The sequence below is a fragment of the Trichechus manatus genome, unplaced genomic scaffold (assembly GCF_000243295.1).
Source record: "Trichechus manatus latirostris isolate Lorelei unplaced genomic scaffold, TriManLat1.0 scaffold00039, whole genome shotgun sequence".
Classification (NCBI taxonomy): Eukaryota; Metazoa; Chordata; class Mammalia; order Sirenia; family Trichechidae; genus Trichechus; species Trichechus manatus.
The window spans coordinates 5,035,292-5,051,187 of NW_004443975.1; the positions used below are offsets into that span (position 1 = coordinate 5,035,292).

At 37.3% G+C, this 15,896-nt stretch overlaps 1 protein-coding gene across 6 annotated transcripts in view; it reads right to left on the minus strand.

Moving 5' to 3' along the window:
- AKT3 (AKT serine/threonine kinase 3) overlaps positions 1 to 15,896 on the minus strand; it is a 137,175-nt gene that overhangs the window by 113,196 nt on the left and 8,083 nt on the right. For 5 of the 6 annotated variants that reach the window (XM_023730897.1, XM_023730894.1, XM_023730896.1 and 2 more), the window contains exon 3: positions 930 to 995. The exons of the other annotated variant lie outside the window; for it this stretch is intronic. In XM_023730897.1, coding sequence (XP_023586665.1) covers positions 930 to 995 — 66 coding nt within the window. The remainder of the gene's footprint in view (positions 1 to 929; positions 996 to 15,896) is intronic. 6 annotated transcript variants of the gene reach the window in all.

Below are 15,896 nucleotides of genomic sequence, written 5' to 3' on the forward strand. Positions count from 1 at the left end.
ATGCCCCAAGCCAACAGAGTTGGTTCATGTAATTTTATAGGTTACAAAAGATATCAAAACTTTAGAGCTATCTTACTACACCGAAAAAGTAAACACGTAATAATGTTACAAAGTAAGTCTAGGTGTCTAGTGATAGCTCTGGAAATTTCTACTTTAGATAATCCTAAAACTCTAAATGTTCCCCTTTTGAAAGTCTAGCTGTTATTTTTAATTTTACTATACTACGTTGGAACCAACAACATACAGAAACTTTGCAAACGATGCCTCTGTTACAAGGAATCTACAAACAGGAATAAAAACTGAATGTTTGTTTCAAAGCAACGAAATAATATGCAAATAAATCAAAGTTCTTATTCTGTCCAGTGAGAAAACATATCATGATTTATCCTGTCTTTAACTTAATATATTCAGTATTATTGTATATCTTAACATACTCTATCCCTTAAAGAAGTCTGTTTCTATAAAAGTATTCAACAAATATTTCTACTCTTCGCATTTGAATACCATGCTGCCTGATCATTTAAATATTTACCAGAAGCAAATAAAAGAAGCATAAAAACCTTACATTTGATATTAAGGATTGTTTTTAAAAGTTTACCATTTTCTCAGTGGTTGCCTTAAAATGCTACAGGTGATTCATCTGCTCCGTTTCTTTTTTTTAAGGTAATGAAATTCATGAGAGAAAAAAACGTTTCAAGAAAGTAATGGGTGTATAACATTAATGTGAAGAGACTATAAATGCATATGCATTGTAAATTTAATTCATACGCTTCAATAATTTCAAAGAAATTTGACACTGGTCTTTCCACAAAGAAAATGGCATGTCTAAACGAATGTGAGTTAAACTACTGTCCACAACTTAGTTTCTATAACAAAATTCCTTAAACTTAAAATGTTGTGATTATTACATCTGTCCTCTAGTCACTTACTGTTAAAAAGGGATGTCTAGTATTCTTTAATACTCTGCTTTCAGTTAGAGTGTGTGCCACTTCATCCTACAAAAGAAAAAGGCAAACTTTTAATATATGTTCTAAGCACTGATAATCTAAAAATTTCATGATTCCTCTAAGACTCGTAGAGGTGAATGCTGGAGAAATGACAGAAACAGATTTTAAAACACAGTAGCATGCTTCCTTTATGGCTAAGCTTCCCTTCCACAAAAAACAAACAAATTTATATATACACACATATATATAGCTCTCTCAAATCAACGATTTCATTCAGATGATTGTAAAGCATTATATTCATGCGTATAAACTCACTTATACTTAATGTCTATCAATAATGATGCAAAATCAACAAGAAAAATTATCCAGGACATAGAATATTAAACATCAAGCTTTTCTCCTTAAAAGAAATGCCTTATCACCTAATACTTAGCCATGAGATAGTTAATATTTCCATGTTTGGAATACATTTTATTCACAGAAATATAACAGATATATTTTAGTAAAGATCACAGAATCTATAAATCTCCTACTTAAAAGAAAAATCAATTATTAAAAAGAAGAACACAAGAATACAGATATAAGACTTAATTCTAATTTAAAATTTTTAGAAATAAGAACAGAGCATAAAAATTGCATCGGCTTGTTTGTGGCTTTTCAATGCGTCCCCTTCCTAGTCGAGGTGAGAATTTGAAAATTTAGGTGTATAAATTATATTTCAAACCAAAAACATAAAACATTTATTTGCCGAAAGAGTATACTGCCCTAAAACCACTACGCTACCAGGGTTTCCAGAAAGTGAAGTATAAGTGAAATATATAGAAAACAGAAAAAAAAAGTTTCAAATCTCAGATGTAACAGGATCTTAAAGAAGAAAACTACTGAAACTAACAAGGCATCTCTGTTCCAGGCTTCTGGCAAGATCCTAAACAAAGGCCCTTCTGGATCAATTTCTTAACACCGTCAGCAAATCAAAATCAGATTATAAGTAAGATGTGGCAGCCAGAACAGCACGACATTGCATCATGTTTAACATCTTTACAAAAGCATTTGACCTTAGTGAAATCTAGAAAATAATTGAGAAACAGATTGATCAAAGAAGCTAAGACCCCAAAGCCACTCCAAGAGAGTGAGGCCAATTATGTCTGAACAGAAAGTAAAGTATAATTAACAACCTAGTATTTAAAATCAGTGAAGAAAGTATGAGTATGAAACCATTGCAGTCTCTATTTTATAGAAGCCAGGTTTAAATGTTCAAGCAATATGAAAGTCACTGTTATACTACTATCATCCCTAAATTAATTAAAAGAATAGCAAACACCTTTATATGAAATAAATTAGGAGCAAAAATACCACCATAATGTTGATTTTTTTATGTCCACAGTACCTACCTAGCATATGCTTAGCATAAGTAAGCACTCAATGAATATTTGTTGTAACTGAGCTGCTTATCATAGGAATGAATTTTAAGATGTCAGGTGTGTGGGAGTTCATTCATTCACTTCTCCATTTAACAAATATGTAACAAAAATATACTGGGCATTGTTCTAGACACTGAAAATGAAGCAAAGAACAAAAGAGACAAAAGTCCCTGCCTTCATGGAACTTTCATTCTAGTTAAATGGCAATCAGTGTTAATGGAAAAAAACAAAGCAGAGAAGGGGCTACTACAGCTTATGAATATAAAATACGTAATTAAGCATTACATGAGTGGCTATTTTATGTGTGATATACAGAATCCATTTCATTCATTAGAAAAACAAAATCTTTGATGTGCACTTACTAAACGCTGAGGATGGTGTAGGTAGAAAGTGGTTAAAAGAATAAAAAAACATGGCCCTTTTGTTTATGGAGTTGACAGGCTAGAGGAGAAGACATAACAAACAAGTAAATATTTAAGTGAAGAAATAATTACCAATTCTAATAACTGGTATTAAGAAAATATAAGGGGAGGAGGGCTCCACTACTTTAAATGGGTGGTGAAGGAAAACCAGAGCAACGGGAAGCTATTACAGGAGTTTAAACTGGGCAATGTGGAGGTAGGAGAAGTGGGGGTGAGGTGACACAACCTGACTTATGTCTACGAGAAAGACAGCAAAAACAGGAGGAATCCATCAGGAGACCACAGTAGTACTCCAGGAAACAAAGGAGCATGGCTGGAGCTATCATGGTGGCAGCAGAAACAGGAAAAAAGGGGACAGTCTTGAGAGAGAAAATCAACAGTAATAATCTAAAAGGTATAAAAGGTATATGCCTCCAATATGAACATGAATCCAAAGAAATATTTCTTTAGGAGGTTAGAAAGAGATTCCGGGAACAAATACCACCCTGATATGCATTAGGATCTTAAGTGATATGGGTCAGTAAACTAGGAAAAGACTCAAAAAGGTTAAGTATGAAACAAAAACAGAAAAGATAATCCAGTGCTTCAGAAAGTATTTCTGTGGGGGTATCTCATTCTATTTCTTTTAAAAACAGGCCTATTCTATATTGTAATCAATAGTTATTTTTCCAAATCACTGAAGTTTCATGAGCAAAGATTAGTTTCTTTTCTTTTGTTTCTAAATTCTGTGATCGGCCTTAGCACATCAAAGGCAACAAGTAAAGATTCATGGAAACAAAAGAAAAAACAGTATTTCTTTGTTGTACTCATGAAACTGCGATTAATACCACGTGCATATCTTTCATACATGAAAATCTATTCTCTATATTAAAATGTATTTTCTGCCGTATTTTACATTTGATCAGTTTAGAATTTTTTCCTGTTAATGCAGATCTAATGGTGCTGTATTTCACATACTGATTAGTTTCTGCTATGAAGATAAGGTATGCTCAAGCTGAAAAGTAAACACAGATGCCAATAATTTTTAATTACAGTTAAAAGCAACATGTCAAAACAAAAGTTAAAAATAACAGTGATAAAACAGTAGTTAAAACAATGTGATGCATTTGGAAAAATCCATTCGCTTATCATAAATGAAGAGTGCTATAAATGCTTGGATATACAATATAAATATAAAAATGTTTTCATTAAAAGGCTTTTGAAACAAAGATATACTCATCCACGGTAAAACACCAAATAACGAATATTTTTTAAATCTAATTTCTTTCACAGAAAAAAAGTTTTAGTGGGAATGGGACTGTATTTCTTCAGGGTATGAAGCAGGAGAATGGTCCTCTTTCTCATACTTATTTTCCCAAACCCTTCCCGTTTATCACTCACTCGCTACCATACCTATTGCCGTCAAGCCGATTCCGACTCATAGTGACCCTATAGGACAAAGCAGAAGTGCCCCACAGGGTTTCCAAGGAGCGACTGGTGGATTAGAAATGCCAGCCTTTTGGGTTAGCAGCTGTAGCTCTTAACCACTGCACCACCAGGGCTCCCTCTCTACGTGATCTAAAATTCTCTCTTCATCTGCCGCATTTACGGTTTTGTGTTGGTTGGTTTTTTGTTTGTTTTGGGGGGTGGGAGAGGGAAGGAGATGGCAGAGAAGAAGAGAAAGAGAATTATCTCCACCCATGATCAACAACACCAAGGGTGTCATTGCCTTCAAACCCTGTAGCAACTCGGCAAAGCCAGTTTTGTAAGTCCCATCTTATATGAGGAAACGGAGGTTCATGGAAGTTAAATTGCTCAAGCTCTAAGTGGAAAAGTAAACACTGATCCTCATCTAAGATCAATGTTAATGATCATTTCCACTTCACAACACTGCCTCCCATCTTTAAACAGCTTAGTATCTACTTAACTAGGTACTTTTACTCTGTTCACATTATTTTTTCCATCTTGACCACAAGACTATAGTGACTGACTCTGTCAAGAAGCTAGTTGAAATCAAAACACATCATGTCTAAAGCGTTTCATTTGTTCAGTCCCTGGGTGGTGGCAAATGGTTTGCACTCAACTACTACTCTGAAGGTTGGTGGTTTGAACCTACCCAGCAGTGCCACGGAAGAAAGGCCTGGCGGTCTGTTTCCATAAAGATTACAGCCAAGAAAACACTATGGAGCCATTCTACTCTGTAACACATGGGGTTACTGTGAGTCGGAATTGACTCCATGGCAACTAACAACAACAACAACATCCAGAGAAATAAATAAGACTTAGAAAAGAAAAGGAGACGGAGCGGGTTGGGGAGAAAGGAGGAAGAAGAGGAGAAAGTTGTTACCTTGGTACACTTTATTCTTAGTTAAACTACAATGACTACCAGTGATCATTATTTACTTCTTCTCTGTCTTCACAAGCCATATGTTAGCAATCTGTATTTTTTCCAGAGGAAAGATGTCACACTTATCAATCTCTAAATTTCTAGGATTTAACTTCCCCCCACCTTTTGAAAACTGAGTACTAGCCCAGATACTGACTTCTAATATTGCTCCCACTCTCCAGCTGTCAGACTGTCTTCTCACTGACCCCTGATTTCTGTTTCTATTTCTTGATCTCTATTCTCTTTTCTAAAGATTTTTTCTCCTTGATGGAGAAAATGAAAACACAATTGTTCTCTGTTATCTATGAACACTATCTCACCTTTCTCAACTATTGCACCTGATACTTCGTTCTTGATGCTCCTATTCCAAATATTACTTGGATGGAGGGCTACATGAATTTCTTTGTCTTCCATCATGATACAATCATACTGGACCCTACTCTTCCTTAAACTGTAGAGTGTGTCACTTGTTTGTATGGCCCTTCTTTCCTTCTGCCTCTCCCAATTCCCATTACTGTAATAAGTCAATCTCTACTGTCTCCTCTCTATATTCCACATCTAAAGAAAAAAAAAAAAATCACATAAACATTCTGACTAGCACCCATTACAACTGTCCCTCCAAGCTCAGCTAAATCCTCTGGGGATTCTTTCACCCATCTCTATTTAGGTGACTCTTTAATTCACCAGTATAGTTGCTTCCAATCTGTCCCAGGCCTCCTACCACGCCTGGAATCCATGTTGAATGTACACACTAACCCCGCAAGGTTATCTTGCCCAGTTAAGCTGCTGGGATTTGACTTTCAAGTCCAGAAGCTTTTCATTAAGTTGTCTCTACCTCAACCTCAGTCCTTCACAATTTCAAAATGTGATCTTACTTCCTACTCAAAGAGAATAGAAGTTACTAATAACATTTGACATACTGAATCACTCCCTCCTCCTGAAAACATGTTCTTCCCTTGTTTCCAGAACATCATAATTTCTTGATATTCTCCCACTTCATTGTTTTTTTTTTCCCCCAATCTCTTGCTGGTTCCTTTTCTACAAGCCTTTCTTCTATAAGTGCCCCAGGACTCAGTACTCAGATCTCTTCACTAGGTACGCTCATTCCCTTGGTGACTTCATTCAGACAAATGGCAATGACAAGCTATATACTGATGAACTTCCAAATGTATATATACCTCAAGTGCAGACTTCCCTAAATTTGAGAAATGCCTACTCAACATGGATGTTTAATAGATGTCTCAAATTTGAGGATCTAACAGAAATATCAAATTGGGTTAAGTTCAAAACCTAATTCCTAACCTTCTCTCAAAAAAAAAAAAACATGTTTCTCCCACAACCATCTCCACTTTAGTGAATGACAACACCAACTTTCCAAGCTGCTCAAGTCAAAAACTTGGAATGATCTTCAACTCCTTTTCTCTCACACCCTATAGTTAATCTGTCAGAAAATCCTTTGTCTCTATATCAAAATACATCCATCTGATCATGTCTCACCACCTTCACTGCAACTACCCTGATGCAAGCCACTATTAGCAATTACCTGGAACACTGCAATTAATTCTTAATAAGCTCCCTGCTTACAACCCGCAGTTTAGTCTGAACACTGCATCCAAAGTGGTACTACTAAACTAAAAATTAGATCATGTCACTCCACTGCTTAAAAACTTCCAAAGGCTTCACACTTCATTCAAAGTAAAACTAATATCCTTACATGTTGTTATTAGGTGCCGCTGAGTTGGTTCCGACTCATGAATTTCCCAGCTACATGAATTTCGTTGTCTTCCATCATGATACAATCACACTGGATCCTAGTCTTCCTTACACTGTAGAGTGTGTCGCTTGTTTGCATCGCCCTTCTTTCCTTCTGCCCCTCCCTAGTGACCCTGTGTACAACAGAGCAAAACATTGCCCAGTCCTGTGCCATCCTCACAACCATTGCTATGTTTGAGCCCACTGTTACAATACATACAAATACCTAAACAATCCCCCTACATCCTATTCTTAGTCTATACCAGTCATGCTAGATTAAGAATACACTAAGCATGCTCCTTCTTCAGAGCCTTTTCAATTGCTGTTCCCTCTATCTGGAACATTCTTCTTCCCAGATATCTGAATGGCTTTCTTCCTCACCTCTTAAAATTTTTGCTGAAATTTTACCTTCTCATTGAGGCTTTCCATGATCATCCTATTTAAATCTGCTAACCCACAAAAATCTGTACTGTCACTATTCCTTATTTCCCTACTCTGCTTTATTTTTCTCCACAGTATGTATTAGTTTTTACATACTATATGATTTACTCATTTATATGTTGTTTATTGTCTCCTAAATAGAATGTAATGTTCAAAAGGAGCTGAAATGTTTTCAGTTTTATTCATTCACATAGCCCCAGTATCTATAATAATACCTAGCCAATAATCAGTGACTCAAGATATATTTATTAGAAGAATGAATGAGTAAATAATGAATGAAAGAATGATGACCTCAGTACCTGCTGCTAAAGAATGACAGAAGCATCATCAACTGCAAGAAGCAGCCACAGAACACAAATCAATGAAAGCACACCTCCAACAGCACAATGACAGCTGATGAAGTTACAGCAGGTCGAACAGAACACATTCATTATCTGCTCCCTACAATAAACCACAGTCAGTGATGCAACGTTTAACAGGAGGTTCGAGAAACATGGTGAAAGGATTGTCTGGGATAAGAAGGAGATGGGCAGTGATGATGGATCTCTGAGGCTCAGACAGGTACTGAGTCACCCAGACAGCAGCTGCACTGCCCTCAGTTACTGTAGGTCAAAGTTACGGATGAATTTAGAAATGACATGCTCAACTCCTGAGAAGCTGGCTCACTGGATACATAAAGAGATGCACACTAATGAGAAACAAGAGAACTATATAACCTCTTGGTTATTTCTGTCTGTAGTAACTAAAATGAAAGTAAAGGAGAGTAGTGAGAAGGACCTGGCACTGTGCCAAGCTCAGATTTCGGCCAGTCCAAGATGTGCCCACTAGCCTCAGGGCTGCCTCAAAGGGAAAAATTATGCTGGACCAACAGGTTGCACACTTCTACAGCCTCTGGTCACCAAGAAGCAAGTCTGACTGGCAGGGTGGCAAAATCCAGTAACTAATGAAACGAGGGGGTACTGTGTGAATAAGTCGTCTCATTTGGTGGATTGGGACTATCAGCTTCCTAAAAAACCTTTAATGAAATCGACTGCACGAGTTATAAGATGGGAGCAGTCTCCTTGGTTCTGAATGCTGTAGAATGGAGAAGCATGTTTGGGCTGATGCAAGACTCACAGCTTATTACTGAACAATCACAGATGGCTGCACATGATCCAAACATCAAGCAGATTGTTCTAAGGAGACAACCCGGTGGCCTGGATAAAAGCCGCTGTAAAGTTTGTTTACCCTGAGGAGGGGAACTATCCTTTCCCTCCTTTAAATGCCAAAAACTATTGAGCAGCTGATATGCCATGTATGCAAGCCATGCTGGGTTGGCTTTACAATAATCGGGATGCTCATCTACTTAACATGCCCCTTACCCAAGTCATGGTAACTACTGTGATTAGGGGAGCCCCTTCGCAGGAACACTGCAAGTAGCCACCTTATTGCTCTAAAATCAATTAACAGTCGGAGAAGTCCTATCAGATTTGTTGTCTCAGCTTCCTGTTAGGGGTCTTAAAGATGCTAAGAAAGTTACAGTGATTCAGAAGAAAATAAAGAAGGACAAAGGGAATAGTCAAGGAATCCATACCAGGAGGGTGAAAGTCTTTAAATGGTTACTGAGGAATGGGATGAATACAACTGGTATTGATAGGGTTGACACAGAGGTCTTAATGCAGCATTACCAGAGGTTGGGTGGGCCAGTAAGAGCCCCTTCGGGTTCCCATACACTAAAGAGCCCTAAAAAATTCACAAGGCTAGGATGACAATGAGGAACCTGACTTCAAATCATTGGGAACATTGGTTCAGTAAATTAATCAGGATAATGATTGATGAAAGGGCCTGACCCTTGGCTGGGGAATGAAGGCCATATGTACATCTGTGGATAAAAAGGTCAGAAGATGGAAAAGAAATCTTCCTGGAGTTCCTTAACATAAAAGCGCAATGCACTGTGATTCCAAAACTTCTTGGTGATGTCCTAATGGCCTCAGCAGAATCACTTTTAATGTCCATATTTCTACCACCAGTCTCTTCAAGACAATCTAGGCTTTTTCTATCATGCTGCTCAGAATTTTTCCAGCCTGTACACGTTACACAATTCCAAAACTACTTCTACATTTTTAGGTATTTGTTACAGTAGCACCCCGCTCTCCAATATCAAAATCTGAATCAGTCAGGGTTCCACCAGGGAAAGACATTATTAAGAAACTATTTTAGAGATTAATTACAATAGATTTCTTTCAAAGAATTGGTCTACACCATTATAGGCAGTGACTAAGAAAGTCTGAAATCCATAGAGTACACTCTCAGGAAGAAGAGGCTGGAAACTCTTGGGCAGGAGCTGATGCTGCAATCCACAGGTGGAATTTCTTCTCCCTCAGAGAAACCTCAGTTCTGCACTTTGAACCAAAACTATCCCGAGATCACTTTCAAAGAAATAACAGAGTGGCACAAAAAATAAAGATACTACCTGTAAGTACTGTGCTCTACTAAAAATCCATTATATAAGACCAAAAGGTCAACAAAGATAAGAAGATAAGCTGACAGGGAAAATAGAGTAACACAAACCTGTAAAACCGTACCCGACACCACTGAATTGATTCCGACTCACAGGGACCCTACAGGACAGAGTAGAACTCTGCTGAAATTTTGGTTAGCAGCCAAGCTATTTACCACTGCTCCACCAGGGAAACAGAACAACCAAAACACAAAGAGAATGTTGACACACTGTCAATAATATAACTAACGTCATTAAACAGTTTGTGCAGAAATTATCAAATGGAAACTTAAATTACTGTGTGACTTTCACCAAAAACAATACTTAAAAAAAAAAAAAAAAAGCTGGATGACATTTGAGATAAAGCAAAGAAAAAGGAAAAAAATAAGCATTTAGAAAATTCAAGAAAACAAACATTTATTTTTGAGGAACTGTAAACTAGTGTGGCTAGAGCCACTAGAAAGTAAGTAATAGGAGATGAGGTCAACAAGAAGGGCAGCTCACACAGAGCCTTGGAGGCCAACCTTTGTAAAAAACTTATAAGTTTTAAGTAGGAACGCACATGATGAGATTTAAAAGTTTCAGCCTGGCTACTATATGGAGAATTGCATGTAAGGAGTCTGCGCACAAAGGTAGGACACCATCTGTAGTCAATAAGACAGACGATGGTGGCTTGGGCTACAGTAGTAGCCACAGAGGGAGGAGAGGTAGTAGGACGAGGATATACATGATTAGCATCTTTCTGTTGTTGTTGATATGATTTTTTTCTTTTTAATACTCTGTTGATTATTTTAATTAGGATTTTAGGAAAAAGTAGGATAAAACCCGAGGACTGAAAACACCACTTTGAAATCCTACACCAAGATGTTTAAAATAATAACTGACATCTCCCATGTTGACATCTGATAGTTCCTTAAGTATTTTAGGAATGTACCACAAGACTCTGAAAATATAAACTCACCCAAATGGGGTGAGCCATAATAAGCACTCAGTAAAGGAGAAAACGGTTTCTAGTTAAACTGTGCCCTCTAGATAGTTCTTTTGACCGTAGGACATTTACAAAAATACGCTTCTGTGACTGGGGTAGTTAGTAAGATCTAGACTCCTTTACTGTCCCCATAGGGCTTACTGTAAAAATCCCAGGTTTGGAGTCAAATAAGGGCCACAATTAGTACATTCTCTTCTGTATAACGGGGGTACTTAATGTCTACATTTTATGATGATTATGAAAAAAAGATACAAATGGCCTAGCATTAATTCCTGGTACACAGTAGGCCGTCAATAAATAGTAGCTGATATCATTGTCCTCTCCTTTACAAAAGTCTAAAGATAGTCTAAATAGTAAAGGTCACTTTCTTAAAAGTTCCTATTATATGTTGTTGTTGTTAAGTGCCGTCGAGTTGGTTCCAACTTACAGTGACCCTATGTACAACAGAATGAAGCACCGCCCGGTCCTGTGCCATCCTCACAATTGTTGTTATGCTTGAGCCCATCGTTGCAGCCACTGTGTCATGTCACCTTGTTGAGTCTTCCTCTCTTTCACTGACTCTCTACTTTACCAACCCTGATGTCCTTCTCCAAGGACTGGTCCCTCCTGTTACATATATACCCACTATTCATTTATCAGTCATTAAAATCCAATTCTTACCACTTCTTTTATCTCCTAAGTATCATCAACGGAAGTTAAAAAAAAATATTTTTAGACAATAAGACATTAAATAGGTATAATATAGTTGAAGTCTACACCTACTTAATGTCTTACTGTCATTCGACTGCTCACCAACAGGCTTCTATCTTCAGGTTGGTGAACATAATATTATTTGTTTATCTGATCCAGCATCTCTTCCCCCCTCTCATGATAACTGAACCCTTCTTGAGAAACTTATATATGGTTTGGGTGGAACTGACCTTCCATCTTTACTAACAGGAATGAGCACATGACCCAGTCCTCACCAGTCACAGAATTCCATTTCCCTGGCCACTATGACTGGTTCAGAGAGAACCGTATGACCATAAACAAGCTGATCAGAGTCTTTCAAAGGGTATTCTCTGTCAGAGTTATTGAGGAATACACCTCTTTCCACCAAGGTTGCGATAATAGCTGCCATCACACCTGCCACGTGGAAAAGAAATTCTGAGAGACAAAAAGAAATACACAATGGTGTCATTTGATCCCCTGGATCCAGATAACCTTAAAGCCATCCCTGCTCCTAAACTTCTGAGTTGTGTGAGTCAATATATTCCCTTTGGGGCAAGCTAGTTTACACTGGATTTCAAGCACTTTGAAACAAAACTACACTAACTAATAATATAAACTCCTTTAATATACACACATCTTAATATGTAATACTATTCTTCATTATTACTTCTAGAGCTTCAAAAAATATTATAAGAAAATAGATGTTGTTGTGTACTGTGGAGTTGATTCTGAGTCATAAACTGCCCACAGGGTTTCTTAGGATGATATCTTATATGGGAGCAGAGCGCCAGGTCTTTCTTCCTATGGAGTGGCTGGTGGGTTCTAACTGCCGACATTTCATTCAGCAGTCGAGCGCTTCATCATTATGCCACTAGGACTCTGAAAGAATAGATACATATATGCATACCTATGTTCACTGCAGCATTATTCACAATAGCAAAACGATGAAAACAACCTAAGTGCCCATCAACGGATAAATAAACAAATTGTGGTACATATATACAATAGAATACTACACAACTATAAATAACGAGGAGTCCGCAAAAAACCTTATAATATGGATAAGTCTGGAGGACAGTATGCTGAGTGAAATAAGTCAATCACAAAAGGACAAATATTGTGTAGCCCCACTATTATAAAAAGTTGAGAATAGATATATACACAGAAAGCAATGTTCTTTGATGGTTACCAGGGATGGGAGAGGGAGGTTGGGGGGATCACTTTCTAGATAGTAGACACTTTTTATTTTGGGTGATGGGTAAGGCAATACCAAACATGGGTGAAGTCTGCACAATCTGACCAAAGTAAATGAAAACACTAAGAAGTACATGAGAAAAAGGGGACATTTCGGTAAATGCTGTAACATACAATTTTGCAACAACAGTAATAACAGCCAAAAAATACATGTGTGGTTATGCAGGTAGATATGTATGCATATATGTGCATAGGAGAGCATATTGCGAGTACATGAACATGCATGTATAGGTGTATCTGTATAATTAAGTATATACATGTCTGTGTGTGTGCTGCACATATATCCATATATATAATAAAGCACATAGGGAACACAGTTATGGAGACTTCCTAGACATAGCCAAACAACTTGTGGGGCTGGTTTACCGGGTTAAAAGGCTTAGGACCATAGTCTCATGGAACAACTCAGTCAACCGGCATAACACAGCTTATAAAGACAATGTTCTATATCCTAGTTTGGTGACTAGTGTCTAGGGTCTTAAAAGCTTGTGAGTGGCCATCCAAAATAAAACCATTGGTCTCTATTCATCTGGAGCAAGAGAGAACGAAGAAAACCAAAGACTCAAAGAAGAAACTAGTCCACAGGACTAACAGCCCACACAAACCATGACCTCTTCTAACCTGAGACCAGAAGAACTAGACGGTGCCTGGCTACTACCACTGACCCTTCTGATCAGGGACAAACAGAAGGTCCTGGACAGAATGGGAGAAGAGTGTAGAACAAAATTCAAATTCCTAAAAAAGGTCAGACTTAATGGATTGATACAGACAAGAAGAACCCCCAAGACTATCATCCTAAGATACCCTTTGAATTTGGAACTGAAGCTACTCTTAGAGGTCATCTTTCAGCCATATAATAGACTGGATTATAAAAAACCAATATCACCCATGAGTGATGTACTCCCTTAAACAATCAACTATATGAGACTAAACAGCCAACATTTACCCAAAAGCAAAGATGAGAAGGCAAGGAGGGGAAGGGAAGCTGGATCAATGGAAACAGAACAAACGGAATGGAAATAATGAGAATGCTGACACATTGTGCTAACTGTAACCAACGTCACAGAACAGTTTGTATAAAAATTGTTAAATGGGGAAAAAAAAAGACCAGATACATTTAAGGGAAGTCATGGATATTTCTTTTATTCTATGACTCAACTAACATAAAACCAAAACCAAACCAAACTCGTTGCCGTTGAGTCAATTCTGACTCAGAGACTCTACAACACAGAGCAGAACTACCCCATAGGGTTTCAAAGGAGCAGCTGGTGGATAGATAAATAAATAAACACATACATAAACAAATGAGGGAGAAAGACTAACTCTTCCTTACAGAAGAATTCCAATTAGGAAATGTAAAAAGAAGGAGGGAAATACAAAAATCACCATTAGAACACCAGAGTAATAACTGTTTTAGACAATATTCACTGATGGATGCTAAAAGCAGTGGGCGAAAGTTTAAGGAGAAGCAGGATATCTGCATAGTCTCAGAGTATTTCATTTAAGATATTTATTAATTACAAAGGGAAAAATAGTGACTTTATGTAGAGAAACCTACTAGACAGCCCACTTTAATCAAGTGATCGAGGTTACCATCACCAATAATAAAACACATGGACATCACTGATCCCCTGATACGATGCTGTGAAAAGGGCACGTCAGGATTCAAACTCCAGGTCTTCTGAGACTCCAAAATTCATGCTGTTAATCACTTGGCTAAGAATAAGCATATTTTCTTTCCAGAAACTGATAAATGTACTTGTTGGGGGGAAACTACGTCAATCAGGATATTCTAGCATTTGTGAAATAGCCCAGTTCTGTAGTTATTCAGAGAAAGTAGGAATAATCGATGAGGTAACACAGTGCCTAGAAGAACAGAACATTCTCACGTGTGAAGAACAGAAATTAAACAATGGGATAAAAGGGAAGCTAATCAATAAAAGGAAAAACAGAATGATACATTTACTGATGCTTGATACACAGTAGGTGGTAATAATAATAATAGCAAATACTTATAATGGTAATATATTTATTTTTATTTACTACTATTTTAATTCAGTTTATTTAGTAAGGTATGTAATTTATTTATTAAATTTATTTAATAATGAGGGCAAATACTATTACATTTATTTATTCACTTAACTTTGACAACAATCCTATGAGGTGGGTACTACTAATATCTCCATTTTGTAGATGAGGAAACTAAGGCATAAAATGTTGAGTAATTTGCTTGAGATCATTCAGTAAGTGGCAGAACCTACTATACTATGCTACCTCCTAGAAAAATATCAGTTTAGTTAATAATAAGTGTCAGATAGCATGCTGAATACATATTATTCTAATCCTCATAATATTCCTGTCCAGTAGGTTTTATTCTACCTATTTTACAAATGAGAAAACTAAGGCTGTGCTGGACTGTTCAACATATTGCAAGGTATTTTACATGCTTGGTCTCTACCTGGTAACTGTCAGTAGCATCCCTGCCCCGGCAACCCCCCTACCACCATCCTAGTCATTGTGATACGCAAAAACGCTCCCAACAAACATTTCCAAATGCTCCTACATGAGTGGTACTCTTGAAAACATTGGTTGCTAAAGGTCATTAGGTGGTAAGGTGCAAAGCTGGGATGTGAGCTAGTCTATATGAATCCAAAGCTGATGTTATTTCCAATACCGGACACTTATTTGTGAAGGACTGGAGATTGAAACCAGCGTACAAAGACAAAGAGAACACAGTTTCACACAACATACGGACCAATACATTCCAGACGAGGAAAATCCAGTTGTAAATAACTGAAAAGTAGTCTATAAAGTATAACAACTAATATTATATGTCATTTGTTAAACTAAGAAAGACGTAAAAGCATGGAGCAATTTGTAAAGTGTATCAGTTTGTCTGCTGAGGACTGGGATTCACCTCAGAAATTCTGAGTAAGAACTGGCATCATTAACATGTTAATTCCTGTACCGGTCTAAGCTGGATAAAGTTAAGGGGAGAAGAGGTTCACAAGACCTCTTGGAAGAATTTCGAAGACTATCATCCTTTTCTGTTTCACCACTCTAGTATTTTCAAAGCTATCTAGGTTGTTCTCCATCCAATACCATGAGTCTACCAT